This window comes from Panulirus ornatus, chromosome 47 (assembly GCF_036320965.1).
Source record: "Panulirus ornatus isolate Po-2019 chromosome 47, ASM3632096v1, whole genome shotgun sequence".
NCBI classification, from domain to species: Eukaryota; Metazoa; Arthropoda; class Malacostraca; order Decapoda; family Palinuridae; genus Panulirus; species Panulirus ornatus.
Genome location: NC_092270.1, coordinates 8,081,400 through 8,096,493, shown reverse-complemented (window position 1 = coordinate 8,096,493; position 15,094 = coordinate 8,081,400). Strand labels below are relative to the sequence as shown.

The following is a 15,094-nucleotide window of genomic DNA, read 5'->3' as shown; positions in this document are numbered from 1 at the left end:
CATACGTCTTCTGGAATGAGACAGTTCTGCAGCCACTGTTTGAATGGTTCATGAGGGGTGAAAGGCATAAACCTCGCAGGAGTTGGGAGTACTGGAGGACAAAAGTCCTCCAAGATCAAAGGAGATTTTCAGTAACTCACAGAACAAAAGCCCCGGAGTGGTAAACAAAACATTAGAAAGGCTCACAATTCAGTCTTTTACGATGATATGTACAAATGCATAACAGGTGAAAAGGTGATATGAAAAATTAGTAGTATTCCATGATACAAGAATGAATGATAAACCTGGGAAGCAATGGACAGATGTGGGATTGGGATATTTTTGATGACATAGGAATGATTTGGAATCTGGTGCAATGGAGGCATTGTGTGTGGAGGTGGTGACCAAGTTGAAAAAGTAGGCAGTTTCAAGATTTACATAACACACTAACCTTAGGATAAGGATGCATACAATAAATCTGAGTGGCTGTATGTTTGCGATCCACACTATTCAATGGAAAACTTCATAATGGTAGTTAAATGCAAAACACACATAAAAGATGACAATGCTTCTCTGCAGAAACACCAATGATGATGAAAATATAAATTACCCAAATATTTTCAATCTGTTCCTAGACTTTCAAGTTTTTTCAATGTTGTTACTACTGATGGAAATGTACTTCAATTTTACTAAGACTCCTAGGCTTTGAAGTTTTTTCACATTGCTGTTACTACTGATGGAAATGTACTTCAATTCTACTAACAGTGGTTAAAAATACAAGATCAATATCAAACTTTATTTCAAAATACAATGCAAAACTCCATCCTGCTGGTGTACATCTTTCCATCATCAACCTGAAAAATGCAAAGAAAATTCTATGTCACCCAAATGTGCATAAAAACCATCATTATTACTGTACACCCCATGGACCCCTTTTATGAGGCACCTGCAGCATTAAGGCTGCTCTCACTGGTTTCAACCACTGTTATGTTCACCCTTTGGTACCTAAAGCACTCAAATTCTTCCAAGCTCTACCCATTTAAACTTACAGAAATTATTATCAAGTGTCATCCCCCAGCTGCACCATAATATCAATCATTGTTTATATTCACTCTCAGCTTTCTCCTCTCATACATAATAATAAACTGTCATCTGCTTCTGGACTTTGCCACTTGAGCCACGCTATCTGCACACAGCAAGCAGTCCACCACTATACTTTCCATACCCTCTATAGATTAAACATGTGCTTCTAATTTTAAGCCTGTATTCACTTCCCTCACCATCTTGTCCATAAAGAGATGAAACAACTATAGTGATACTACACATCCTTGACAGACCCACCTTTACAGCAAACCATTCACTCTCCTCCCTTCCTATTCATACCCATGTCTCACTCTCCACGTCAAAATTCCTTACTGCATTTATTAAATTAACATTTACCCCATACATTATGAGCACCTTCCACAAGGTCTCATTATAAACCTTATCATATACTTTATATCCAGAAGTATCACTCATTCTCTACCTCTCCTACAACCACATTACTGCCCAATCAAATGTTCTGTTCATGTCGCCATTCTCTATACACTCTACTGGGTATTGATAAGTCTTTTCACTATTATCTTCGTTTCGCACTTTGTAAGATAGTACTATTCTGGGTTCCACATGAATAAATTGTGTACACACTCAAAAAGCGAAAAGCTCTTGTGTCTTCACCACCTTAACTCTTACAAGGTAAGGTATCAGGCCAAATGTCCTTCCCACCCGCTTTGGGTTTTGGGATTATCCAGGAATTTCACCCTACTGCCAATCATGTCTATATGTTTTCTAATAAAATGCATTCCTATTCTGACAGAAGTACCAGTTTTGTTGCCAAACTAATCCTTAAAATCTTTCCAAGAAAAGTTCCCCAAAGCTTCAAGGCGTAGGGAAAGAAACAATCAAAACAGCTCACCCTTCAGTTGCAATGGCCACACAGTAATCATGTGGTGCAGCAGCTTGCTGAGTATTGTGTGGTCCAGCTAGAGGTGGGGTACCAAGCAGCCAATTCTCAGGAGAAAAATAACAAAGTAACCTATAGAAGAGGGAAGTGAACCAACATTGCAAAATTGGGCAAAAGGGTCAAGTTTTAAAGTTAGCCTGGGAGAGTTGATAAGTCAAGACCACTTTCGACTCAACTCTGTCAAGTAACGCTGTGGGCAAAATAAAACCCAAATGTGACAGCAGTACTGCATACAAGGACCAATCCTTTCTATAACAAGAGTATCTAATCAGAATAAGATACATTTTGACATCTAAACAGGATTCCCAGTTTCGTAGAGGCAGACTTAACTGTTTCCATAATGTGGGTTTTTAAGACAGAGTAACAGTTACTTAATACCAATCAAGTTCAATCTCTTAAGAGGTGGAATTATAGAACCGATGAAGGAGAGAGGAAAGTTGTGAGGAATTTTAGACAGCGAGATGGGCAGAAACTGAACCTTGGAAACATTAAACTTGAGATGTAGATCAAGTGAGAGAATATGGAGCAGAATTGAAGGATACAGAGAAATGCAGCATTTCGTCAATGAGTGCATTTGGTAATTTGTAGAAAAAAGGAAATCACTAATGTAAAGGGAAAAAATGTGGGAGACAGGACAGAACCTTGCTGACAGAGAAAGGAAGAGAGGCTGATTCATCATCAACAACCATGGAGATAGTATGGCTAAAGAGGAAGCTACTTACAAGGGAAACCAAAAGAGGGGAGCTTAGGGATGAGACCCCGATGCCATACCTCATCAAAAGTTTTAGACTTCTCGCAAGTTTTCTCAAATTAAATTCACATCCAACTCACCTGTCTCTCTCTCTCCACTGCCAAACCTAATATTCTTGCTTTTATTCACAGTTATTCTTAATTTTCTCCTTTCATAAACCCTACTAAATTCAGAAACCAACATCTGCAGTTTTTCTCTCTACTCTACCAAGAGCATTGTGACATTGGCAAACAACAACTGATTTACCTCCAAGGCCCCCTAACCTCCGACAGACTGCACACCTGTTTCTCTCTCCAAAACCATTCTGTTCTCCTCACTACCACCCTATTCATACAAACATCCAGGGTGAAATCACAAATCCCAGCCGCATATCCACCTCACCTGGAATCACTCGCCCTTCTCTCTTCCTACTCACAAACACACCCCAATCTCCTGACAAAAACTCTTCACTGCCCCTAGCATCTTTCCTCCTACATCTTATACTAGTAATACCTTCCACAAAGTATCTCTATCAACCCTATCATATGTTTTCTCCAGATCCATAAATGCCATATGCAAAGCCTTCTGTTTCTTTAAATATTTCTAGCACACATTCTGCAAAGAAAACACGTGATACACACATCCTCTTCCACTCCTGAAGTCACACTGTTCTTTCCCATTCAAATACTCTGGATAAGGATATCTTCCCAAGTGCTGCATAAGCCCCATGAAAGGGGAAACTAGGGCAGGAAAAAGAGCCTACCATCCACAGCCAAACCCCTAACAGACTATTCCATGGTTTACTCTGCCTGTTCCATTTGTGCTGATTCAGTGTATAGACAGAAGATCTCCTTCTGCATACCACATCTATTTATTTAACTCCATCACATACAAACCTCTCATCCTCCCGAGTTTTCAGGCTGCATTAAGCTAAAGACTTTCACTCCATCCTTCCGTATTCTTGGTCTCCCACTCCTTCCATTTCCAACTCATAGATCCTTGAAAGGACATGGATAAGTGGAGACTCTTTTGCCATGACCATCCCCTTGATGCAAGTTCCCAGATGGAATGGGCATCACTCATCCTCTCCCTACGTCCAAGTTATCTAAGTCAGGTTTCTCCATCATATTGTGCTTATTATCATCCAAATTATTCAAGAGTACATATATACACTATAATCAAATGAAATCAGAAAATGATACTCATCCATGGTAGGGTGGAAGAAGATGGAGTAAAAAAAGAGATATGAAAAAGTATGTCCATACAGGTGCAAGATCTAGAGAATCATGTGGCAGATAAGTACTGATCTGACAGCCTGTGGGACATGATGTCAATACTCTGTAGATGTTGCTGACTAGTCGCAGGATGAACCCAGGCCAAACCAGCAGAATGGGTGGTTAGCAAAGGGCGAAGTGCATTCACTTCACCAGAAGGCAGGGGGGGCTGGAGGTTTCTAGTTTAAAGGTTTATTAAACCCTGAGAATCCTAAAGATCATCTCAAACCTCATGGAAAAAAAATCCTATAACCGATTAGCTCCTACATATCATAATGCACAATGAAAATATATATCATGCTTATGATCACCCTTACCCTGTCTTCTACATACACCAAATAATTATACATATCTTTGTTCTTAAAGCATATATATACAATACATATCCATCAGTGCACATAATCCCTACATCCCTTCTAGAATTTCATTTTCATCTGGTATCCATTTACAAATCTATCTCCCACTCGTTCATATCATGTCATGCATTGCAAGTTTCTCTCCAGTCCTCTTCCTAAACCAATTCTTAAATTTTCTCCCATATCCGAAACACCTTTTTCTCTATCATAAAAGGACAAACACGAAACTTTTTAATTCTATAAAAACACATCTTTCTTTATTTCATACTTGTTAATTGTTTCCTTCATTATGAAGTTGTGCCAGGAATGGACAAATTAAAGGCCTTATTCATCTGACATAGCAAATATTTATGTATCACAATTTTACTTCTTCAAACCAGTTCTCTCACATAAAAGAATTTATAGCTTCCTGATCGGACTACAAACTTAACATCTTTCACTTCAAACCATAATATATTCTACTATTTCTCAATTTTTGCATTCACATGCCATCCTAAATTACCTTCCACAACTTCTCTTCAAATTTCATACCAATCAATTCATTATTAATTCTTTTAAGGCTCCTCTTTAGCCATGATTCCAAACATCTTGTAGCACACAACTACTGGCAAGCCATTTACATTTGGAGATACAAGCACCTTCTGTGGGTCCCCACAACCCTAACCCTAAATAGTAGCAAAATGAAAAAAAAGTATGCCTCATTGCCTTAATATAGCTACCTTTGCAAGATTTATGAATATAAATAGGGTTAACATTATGAATTTTCTTTATCCAACATTTCCAAGAAGCAAAAAATAATTTCTATGTATATCTATCATCATATTATAAAGAATGAACAAGAAAAAAAATAACACATACCTGCTAATGTACACTGTGGAAGGAGATCACGTCAACTTTCATATTTCATCAAATGCTGCTGCTGCAGCAATGACTTTGTACTAACATTAACATGGTAGCCTTGATAGTGTTCAGAGATACTTGTACTGTATTTCTTTCTAAGCCCTCGTATTATGTGGCAAAGAATCCTATTGCCAAAACAGACAGGAGCTTGTGATGCATGTCCAAGTATGCTTGGGTACTGCTTGCCAGCTGTATCTTCTAAATGGCTGAACATCCAGCCAGTGATGTAACAAATACTGGAACCAGCCAGCCTCAGTTGGATCACTGTTGAGATAATATCACAAGTCACAATATATTTTTGGAAATATGGCCAAAACCAACTTACCATAAAAAATACTCTATCATTCCACACTGGGTAGGCTATGTCTACAGAGTAATTTTCTCAGGGCTTTGCATGACATTAAGATTTAGATTCGATTTATAGCACATCAAATTTTGTACAACAAAACAAGTATTGGAAATGATTTATAGCATATCAAATTTTGAACACAGCACTGTAACTCTTGAGCAATATCATGAATTTGTATTTTTTACAACTGATCAACACAAATGACTGTAGTGAGAACAACATTATCAGCAAAGAGCTGGTGAAACAAGTCAGCCAAGAGCTGATGGGTAACTTTACCTGCTGAGCCACAGACCGATGCTGATTCCGGCAGCTAAGATTCTTGACAGTTTTGGGGGCATATTTTTTTGTTATGCCACTATTAGATTAATAGTGATTAACTCATGTCACCATAATGCACAACATTCTACTGGGTGAAGTCAACTCTTGGCACACTAAAGACCAGTAAAAACTGATGCATATGAATTCAGGTGTTGAATATTAAAGCACATAGGTGACATGGTTATGTAAACCAGTGCTTACTAATTGAATTGAAAATCAACTAAAACAAAATCAAAAGAGTGATGAAAATAATAAGGTGAGAAATGAGTTGGAACATTGATATCACAGCATGTTAGATGAGTCAAGTGTATCAGCCCCGGGGACTTGACAATGCCTTAGTCCAGAGAGGATAGGATATGTCATCCAGAGGGACATGTGATCCAGGACCTGACATCAACCTAAGCAATGCCCACATCACAAGTCTAGAACCACAGGGAGACGGGAGACACAAAGCATAGGCTGGGTAGAGACAAGTTCGTCGTGAGCTGGGATGAGTTGGAAGTTCCACTTGTGCTGATGGTGTGTGACTGACCCCGTATGACACAAGTTCTCTTCCTCTGGATAATGTGAAACAGTCGCCACTAAGGTTGCATGAACTAGAGAACTTACAAATTGCAAATTTTTGAGATCACATGACTGCACTGTGTTTTCAACTTGCCCCAAGACAAAACTTTTGTCATGCAACCTTTTAAAAAGGTGTGAAAACTGAGCCAATGAGAGGCATATACTGCCATAAGCATGCTACTTTATTTCTTATTTAAACACCCATTTCTTTTACTATAAATTTATTTCCTTAACCTATGTGAAAACATATTTTAAATGAGCCAATGGTCTCAATTGCACAGACAATTCACTAATTATATAAGAGATATTGATACAAGATCTCATATTAAGTTAAAATTAATGACTTTATCTGGACATCTTAAAAATAATCAAATTTAGGAACACAGTCATATATCTAGAAATTTAGTGCAAGACTGACTTCTGAAACTTTTGTTTTAACAGATACTTTCTAAGGCTAAGTATGGAGCATAACACTAGTTCAAAATACAATTTGAATATAAAGTAGATTTTAGCTACTATGATAGCAAAAAGTGGCAGGGTGGGTGATGGTCATGGCTCAAAGCCTATTGACCAGATGTTTTAACTTCCACTTGGCTGTCGCCATTGGTCTCCGATATTTTGTCCCCCTCTATTTCTGGGGCCAGAGGAGCCATTGGTACATCGGTGTTTAACTCTTTCTGATCCACTATATCCTCCCCGTTCTCCTCTGTCTGGTCCATGGATTGGGATTTTGCCCCATCCCCCTCGGGGGCGGCCGAACTGTCCGCATTAGCTTCACTAGTGGCTGACGCCTCCCCTTTTTTTTCCTCATCTTTTTTGTTGCCTTGCATGGCTGCTTCCGCCAATATTTTATCCACATCCTGTAAATTGTGTGAAATATAATGTTAATATGGCGTGGGTTGGGCCTGGGCCTGGTCCACTACCGAAAGAGCAACAGGAGGGACCACTTACATCACAACCAACACAACCACAAAAAATTTTCTTGAAAGCAAAGTTGAGATGATTACACGTAAGTTAGGCAATACAGCTTCATGCTGAACATTTAAACAAATTACACTAATACTGAATTACTTATGAGTGAGCAAAGCCTGTAAATTTAAGGCACTTTCTCAAAAATTAATTTGCTTTTAAAGTATTCTTAAATCTTTAGACCCAAATGACAAAGAGCAATTCAGCTCATGCATCAGTGGTTGAGGTAAAAATTGAAAACTTTACAATCCCGGACCGGTTCCCAAAGTCAGGTCAAAAGGTGATGTTCTCAAGAAGTCTGGGAATACATTATATAGGCGAAATTGTAAGCAAAGTGGACAGTAGATGTCAGGTACGTTCTGACTGAAATAGTGACTGATCTGCTAATGACGGCCATATTGATCATTGTGACAACATCACCTCCTATTCAATTTGTCTTGCTTCTTCTCCTCCCCAGCGATGACCAAAAGTCACAGGAGAAGGATGGTGGGTATCCTAAAGGCAATTTTACCTTGCAACCATAAAACTGAATATATATATATATATATATACACACACATATATATATCTAATCTATCTATCTATCTTATCTATTTATACTTTGACGCTGTCTCCCGCATTATATATATATATATTTACTTATTTCATTATACTTTGTCGCTGTCTCCCGCGTTTGCGAGGTAGCGCAGGGAAACGGACGAAAGAATGACCCAACCCACCCACATACACATGTATATACATACATGTCCACACACAGCACATATTCATATCTATACATCGCAACGTATACATATATATACACACACAGACATATACATATATACACGTGTACATAATTCATACTGTCTGCCCTTATTCGTTCCCGTCGCCACGCCACCACACATGAAATGAAAACCCCTTCCCCCTGCATGTGTGCGAGGTAGCACAAGGAAAAGACAACAAAAGCCATATTTGTTCACACTCAGTCTCTAGCTGTCATGTATAATGCACTGAAACCACAGCTTCCTTTCCACATCCAGGCCCCACAAAACTTTCCATGGTTTACCCTAGACGTTTCACATGTCCTGGTTCAATCCATTGACAACACGTCGACCCTGGTATACCACATCGTTCCAATTCACTCTATTCCTTGCACTCCTTTCGCCCTCCTGCATGCTCAGGCCCCGATCACTCAAAATCTTTTTCACTCCATCTTTCCACCTCCAATTTGGTCTTCCACTTCTCCTCGTTCCCTCCACCTCTGACACATATATCCTCTTTGCCAATCTATCCTCACTCATTCTCTTCATGTGACCAAACCATTTCTAAACACCCTCTTTTGCTCTCTCAACCACACTCTTTTCATTACCACACATCTCTCTTACCCTTTCATTACTTACTCGATCAAACCACCTCACACCACATATTGTCCTCAAGCATCTCATTTCCAGCACATCCCTGGGGATAGGGGAGAAAGAATACTTCCCACATATTCCCTGCGTGTCGTAGAAGGCTACTAAAAGGGAAGGGTGCAGGGAGCTGGAAATCCTCCCCTCTCGTTCCTAATTTTCCAAAAGAAGGAACAGAGAAGGGGGCCAAGTGAGGATTTCCCTCAAAGGCTCAGTCCTCTGTTCTTAACGCTACCTCACTAATGTGGGAAATGGCGAATAGTATGAAAATATATATTTGTATATATATATATATATATATATATATATATATATATATATATATATAGATAGATAGGGTTGTGCGGAGGAGGGTGGATGTGCTGGAAATGAGATGTTTGAGGACAATATGTGGTGTGAGGTGGTTTAATCGAGTAAGTAATGAAAGGGTAAGAGATGTGTGGTAATAAAACGAGTGTAGTGAAAGAGCAGAGGAGGATGTTTTGAAATGGTTCGGTCACATGGAGAGAATGAGTGAGGAAAGATTGACAAAGAGGATATATGTGTCAGAGGTGGAGGGAATAAGATGTGGGAGACCAAATTGGAGGTGGAAAGATGGAGTGAAAAAGATTTTGAGTGATTGGGGCCTGAGCATGCAGGAGGATGAAAGGCATGCAAGGAATAGAGTGAATTGGAATGATGTGGTATACTGGGGTCGACATGCTGTCAATGGATTAAACCAGGGCATATGAAGCGTCTGGGGTAAACCATGGAAAGTTTTGTGGGGCCTGGATGTGGAAAGGGAGCTGTGGTTTTGGTGCATTATACATGACAGCTAGAGACTGAGTGTGAACGAATGTGGCCTTTGTTGTCTTTTCCTAGCGCTACCTTGCGCACATGCGGGGGGAGGGGGGTTGTTATTTCATGTGCGGCGGGGTGGTGACGGGAATGAATAAGGGCAAACAGTATGAATTATGTACATGTGTATATATGTATATGTCAGTGTGTGTATATATATGTGTATACGTTGAGATGTATAGGTATGTATAGGTGCTGTGTGTGGATGTGTATGTATATACATGTGTATGTGGGTGGCTTGGGCCATTCTTTCATCTGTTTCCTTGCACTACCTCGCTAACATGAGAGACAGTGACAAAGTATAATAAATAAATAACTAAATATATATATATATATATATATATATATATATATATATATATATATATATATACACATATATAATACAATCTTCCCAAATCTATTATCGTGCAACAGGAAAAAGCAACCCGATTAACAATGTACAAGCCATTAACGTCATTCTTAAGTTAACATTTCTTTAGAACATCCCTAAAGCAAAGAAGGAATTCAACTAACATTATAGTATCTGAATACACTGAATCCCACACAAACTGCATAATGCCTAGGTTTACCACACCATACCTTCCCACAAAGACTATGCCCAGAGGTTCCAGGATCACTGATCTATATGGTTACCTACCTCTTCTGGGTGTGCTCCTATGTATTCCAGCTTGGCCTCTCGTAGCATGGTAGTCACTTTGTTTCTCTGCTCCTTAAATTCTTCCCAGTCCTCTTTACTTTTTGTTTTTTTGGCCTTCTGGTGCAGCTTGTGTTTCTTCATAATTTCATTCTTCATTCCCTCTGTTACCCATGGCTTGTTCATTTCTCCCTACAGAAAAAAAGGATATGGCTTGCTCATTTCTCCCAACATAAAAAAAAAAAAGACACCACATCCTGTTCAAAGTACTACCGACTTCCTTCAGTATGCTAAAAGCTACAAAAACAACAAGTATGTTCTTCATACCAACAGTTAAAAATGATAAGCTCATTTCCAAAACACACCTGATGAACAGAAGTAAACAAAAATACATGAGTAACTGCATCTCCACCAGATGGAACTCCTGCAGAAGGTAAATTAGACTTATATACAACTGTTTCTCTACAAAATAAAGATGAGAAAAACATGTCATCTTTCAATATTCCTTCCCATGACTGATGCAAGTCTCCTTTATGCATCCTTATCATTGCCAAAGTCCACACACTGCCAGAGATAATATCAGATAAATCAGTTGTCTACTGGTATTTCTGTAATTACAGAAGCCTACAGTACATAAAACAACAAAAGCATAAGTAGGTACTTCCAGAACCAGTTTCTGCGCAAAGCAAGAACAGACTTTATCAAACATAATCCTCCACACCTGTTATATTTTCTTAACACTAAATAAGCTATGCAGAGCAAAATTTGTGTACCAACAGGTGCGTTAGGCAGGGATAACAAGGTCTGCATGGTTCTCTTTCATCCCATAATATTGCACTGAATATGTCAGAGGATAGGGCTTTGATTTTAAGGAAAAATATGGGGGCTCAAGAAGTATGATGTCTATGTACTAAATAGAGGATCTAATGAAACTTACAAAGACATTTATTGTTCTGTAAACTGCAACAAATGAGACTGTATATTTGGTATTATGCATAATCTTGCCATTTGTAACACTGTCCAGTGGATGCCAGCATGATATATAAAGCTTCTAAACAAAGAGATTCAGCTTAGGTAATGAAACAATATACATATCAATTCCTTCTTTATAAACTTCTGGTTTATTTCTAAAAATGTCTTGAAAACTGTAAAAAGTCGTTATCAGCTTTGCATCAAAACTGGCTTTAGGAAGTGGCTACCTATGATTTATGTATTTTGCAAAGTTCACTGTAACTAAAAAACCTGCAAAGAACTGATTCTTCTTCTTTTAAACACTGATTGACACTAAATGAAGCCATTGTAGCACTAAACATCATGGAAACTGTGGGGTTAATAATTTACAAGATAATACATTTTTAAAAAAACATCTATGAAAACCTGTCCTAACATCCCTACCACTAGTAGCAGTTTAAACGTGTTTAAGGATGGGTGGCAAAAGAGGTGAAAGCAAGTACCTTTGTGGATGGTTTAGGTCTGTATTCAGAAGGGGGTGAATGGACCTACGAGTCAGTCAGTTACTGTTTGCTGATCACAAGGCCTAGTACTAGTGGTATATTAAAATGAGAAACTACAGACACTGGTTTCAGAATTTGAGTGTGTGAAAGAAGAAAGTTAACTGTACAGTAGTCTCAACACTAAAGTATGGATGAGAGGCATGGGACCTAGATGAAAAAGTGCAGAAATTAAATGTCTGAGAACAGTAGGTGTTGTAAGGATGATAGCAAATATGAGATGAAGTATATTCCCTCTAAGGCTCAGTTCTCTGTTCTTAACGTTACCTCACCAACGCGGGAAATGGCCTATATGTATGATTTTTTTTTTTTTGTCTTTTCCTGGCCCTAACTCTCTGTGTGTGTGTGTGTGTGTGTGTGTGTGTGTGTGTGTGTGTGTGTGTGTGTGTCAGGGTGGCGACAAGAATGGATAAGGCAGCAAGTATGAACATGTACATGTGTATATATGTATGTCTGTGTATGCATATGTATGTATACGTTGAAATGTATAGGTATGTATCGGTGAGGATGTGTAGGAACAGACAAAGAGAGTCCTCACCCTTTAAATGTTAACTGTTTTGCATATATCAACCCCACATCATTCCTGATATAAACTATGCTTACCTAAACATTCAATATCTTTTAATTAAATATAATGCTTCAAATCATGCTCCACAACTGTTAGTGTATTCTGTAAACACTAAAATAACATTGCAGAACACAGTCAATAATGAAAGGCAATGGCAATGCAGAGCCAGACAACTGCCACAATAGAATGTAAGCTAAGCAATCAAAATAATCCAACCGAGTAATTTATCACTGAACCTCTGCATCAAAACTAGTTACTGATATCTTAGGAGAAACATTATATTTTAAAAAATGATAAAGCAATATCTGTACATTCTGAAAAGGGGTTAAATGTAGTAAAAGTTGGAAAAACACATGTAAAGAATCACAAGAACTCACGAAAACCTCATCTAATCTCCCTAGCAGTAAGATTTATCTCCTTTCAATAGTCTTCTCAAAATACTGTAACGACAATCCTGACAATATGCTGCCAAGCTGCAGGATGTAGACTAACAGTTGGCATGATCCTAAGCAGATGAATATAATGGTTTATTTCTATTATCATTTCAGTTATGAAGAGAAGCTTTTAAAGATTCTGTTAATATTTTGCTAGTGTATTACATATTTTCATATCAACTCCATTTAATTCCTGACATAAACATTACCACAGTATATAATCTATTTTCATAACCGATTGCCAATTCCCACGTTTCCTAGGTAGTACATGGAACTGATGAAGAAAGGCTAAATTCGCTCGTATCGATTCTCTGGCTGTCAGATATAATGTATGGAACCTACAGCTCCTCATAAGCAACCAGGCCCCAAAGACCTTTCCATGGTTTACATCAGATGCTCCACATGCTAACGTGCTGTCAGTGGACACTTACAGCATGTTGGCCCCTGTATACCACAACGTTCCAATTTGTTCTATCTCATGCAAGCCTTTCGCCGTCCTACATGTTCAAGTCCCGAAATACTCAAAATCATTTTCATTCCATCCTGTCTCTCCAATTTGTTCTCTTATTCATGTCTGCTCCACCTCTGATATGTATGTATGTCCATCATAATTCCACATAATGTGTTCAATTACTATAATGCTCCAAATCATGCTCTGCACATAGTTCTATCATAAAAAACTATCTAATTACTTCTGAATGCAGCTCTAGCATACAACACCAAGTAAGACAACAACCATTTGGGTAGTTTATCGGCTTTCCTAAGCTAAGTCAGGTTAGTTAAGGTGTGAGGTCTTCTTAACTATATTTTGTTTTTACCATACAATTTCCCTCCCTACCTGGTTAATACCAAACCTTATCACAAAAAATATGTATAAGCTTACCCCAATCTAAATTAGTGCAAGGATATACATTTCACCAAAATCTATAAACTGAATCCGTAATGCCCCTAAACTGCAATAACTGCATGTTAATCCCATTCTCTCTCATTCCCTATGTCCAGCCCACCTATGAAAACTGAAGTGATAAACATTCAAAATACCCTTATGGTAGTATAACTCTTGGGTATGGCAGCATGGCTTTTGACCATACCCTAGGCTCAAAGTGCTGTGCCACCATCTTCATGCTTGAGGTTAGAATAACAAATATCCAAATATTACTCCAGCAAAGCTTAATTCAATTGTATTATATCATAGCCATTGACAGACGTTAACGTAATCCAATACCTGCTTATCCTTGCTTTTTAACGTAACGCTGCCACGCCCCCTGGTAGCTCCACGCCCCCTGGCCGCCCCTCGACCTCTACCTCTACCTCTTACAGGGAGTCTAGGGGGGGCCATCATTCCCGGCCCTGGAGGTCTGAAAGGTGGGCCCATGGGTGGTGGGGGTAGCATGCCGTGCATCGCACCTCGACCTCTGGGGACCAGGCCTCCCCGAGGAGGTGGTGGACCCATGCCTCTGCCTAGGCCTAGAGGTCCTGGACCAGGGGGACCTAGTCTTCCTGGTGGGGCTAAAGGTCGCCCCATCCGCCCAGGAGGACCCATGTGATCAGGCCTCCGGCCGGGTCCTGGGGGAACCATACGGCCAGGGGGTGGGCCCATCCCCATTGGAGGAGGAGGTCCTATAGGACCACGGGGGGGTCCCATGCTAGGGGGTCGTCGCATCCCTGGAGGAGGTGGCAGGGGACGCGACATCAGCGGCGGCGGCTTGTGAGCCCCGCCGCCACGGCCTCCGCCGCCCCTCAGTCCACCTCGTCCTCGGCCCATGCTTCCTCTTCCTCGACCGCCTCCGCCCCGCCGGTCCACATACCCATTAGCCTGACGCCTCATTATCACTAAGTTATTTGGTATGTTAAGCGTTAAACAGCACAAAAAAAAACAAATTTCCGCGGAGTCTTAGCAGAATCCCGCACACCCACGACAAAGATCACACCTTCGCCGAGCGATCACACGAAGGCGATCGATTAGACCAATCACAGCCCAGCTCTCAACTCGCGTAGGGAATCTGTCGGCCAACCAGCGGCCGCGTTTCACTCAATATTGATGGAGGAAGGTGAGGGAGCTTGAGTGCAAGTTGTTATTGATCCTTCTTGTTCTCCTGTCCTCACTCTCGGCCAGACTTAAAACATTGACGAGGGGCTGTGGGGTTTTTACATGAGCATATGGCTTCAGTTAGGTGGACATTATCCACTAAAGCTGGCGATGGGATGAGAGAAGCGGACATTTGTCAAGATGTGAGGCCACACTGCCTCACAATGACTTTGTTATGGTAGCGACGCT

The 15,094-nt window shown here is 39.8% G+C and overlaps 1 protein-coding gene across 2 annotated transcripts; it reads right to left on the bottom strand.

The window, feature by feature from the left end:
- Positions 1 to 761: 761 nt before the first annotated feature.
- LOC139763505 (uncharacterized) lies at positions 762 to 14,817 on the bottom strand. Of its 2 annotated transcripts, XM_071689642.1 has the most exons (6): positions 14,042 to 14,817; positions 10,307 to 10,495; positions 5,867 to 7,332; positions 5,200 to 5,505; positions 1,934 to 2,028; positions 762 to 833 (listed from the first exon to the last, which is right to left on the bottom strand). In XM_071689642.1, the coding sequence occupies exons 1-3, from the start codon at positions 14,642 to 14,644 to the stop codon at positions 7,036 to 7,038; spliced, it is 1,089 nt and encodes a 362-aa protein (XP_071545743.1). In that variant the 5' UTR covers positions 14,645 to 14,817; the 3' UTR covers positions 762 to 833; positions 1,934 to 2,028; positions 5,200 to 5,505; positions 5,867 to 7,035. The 2 variants fall into 2 exon arrangements, with proteins under 2 accessions (XP_071545743.1, XP_071545742.1); XM_071689641.1 differs by lacking the exon at positions 1,934 to 2,028.
- Between the last annotated feature and the right edge of the window lie 277 nt (positions 14,818 to 15,094).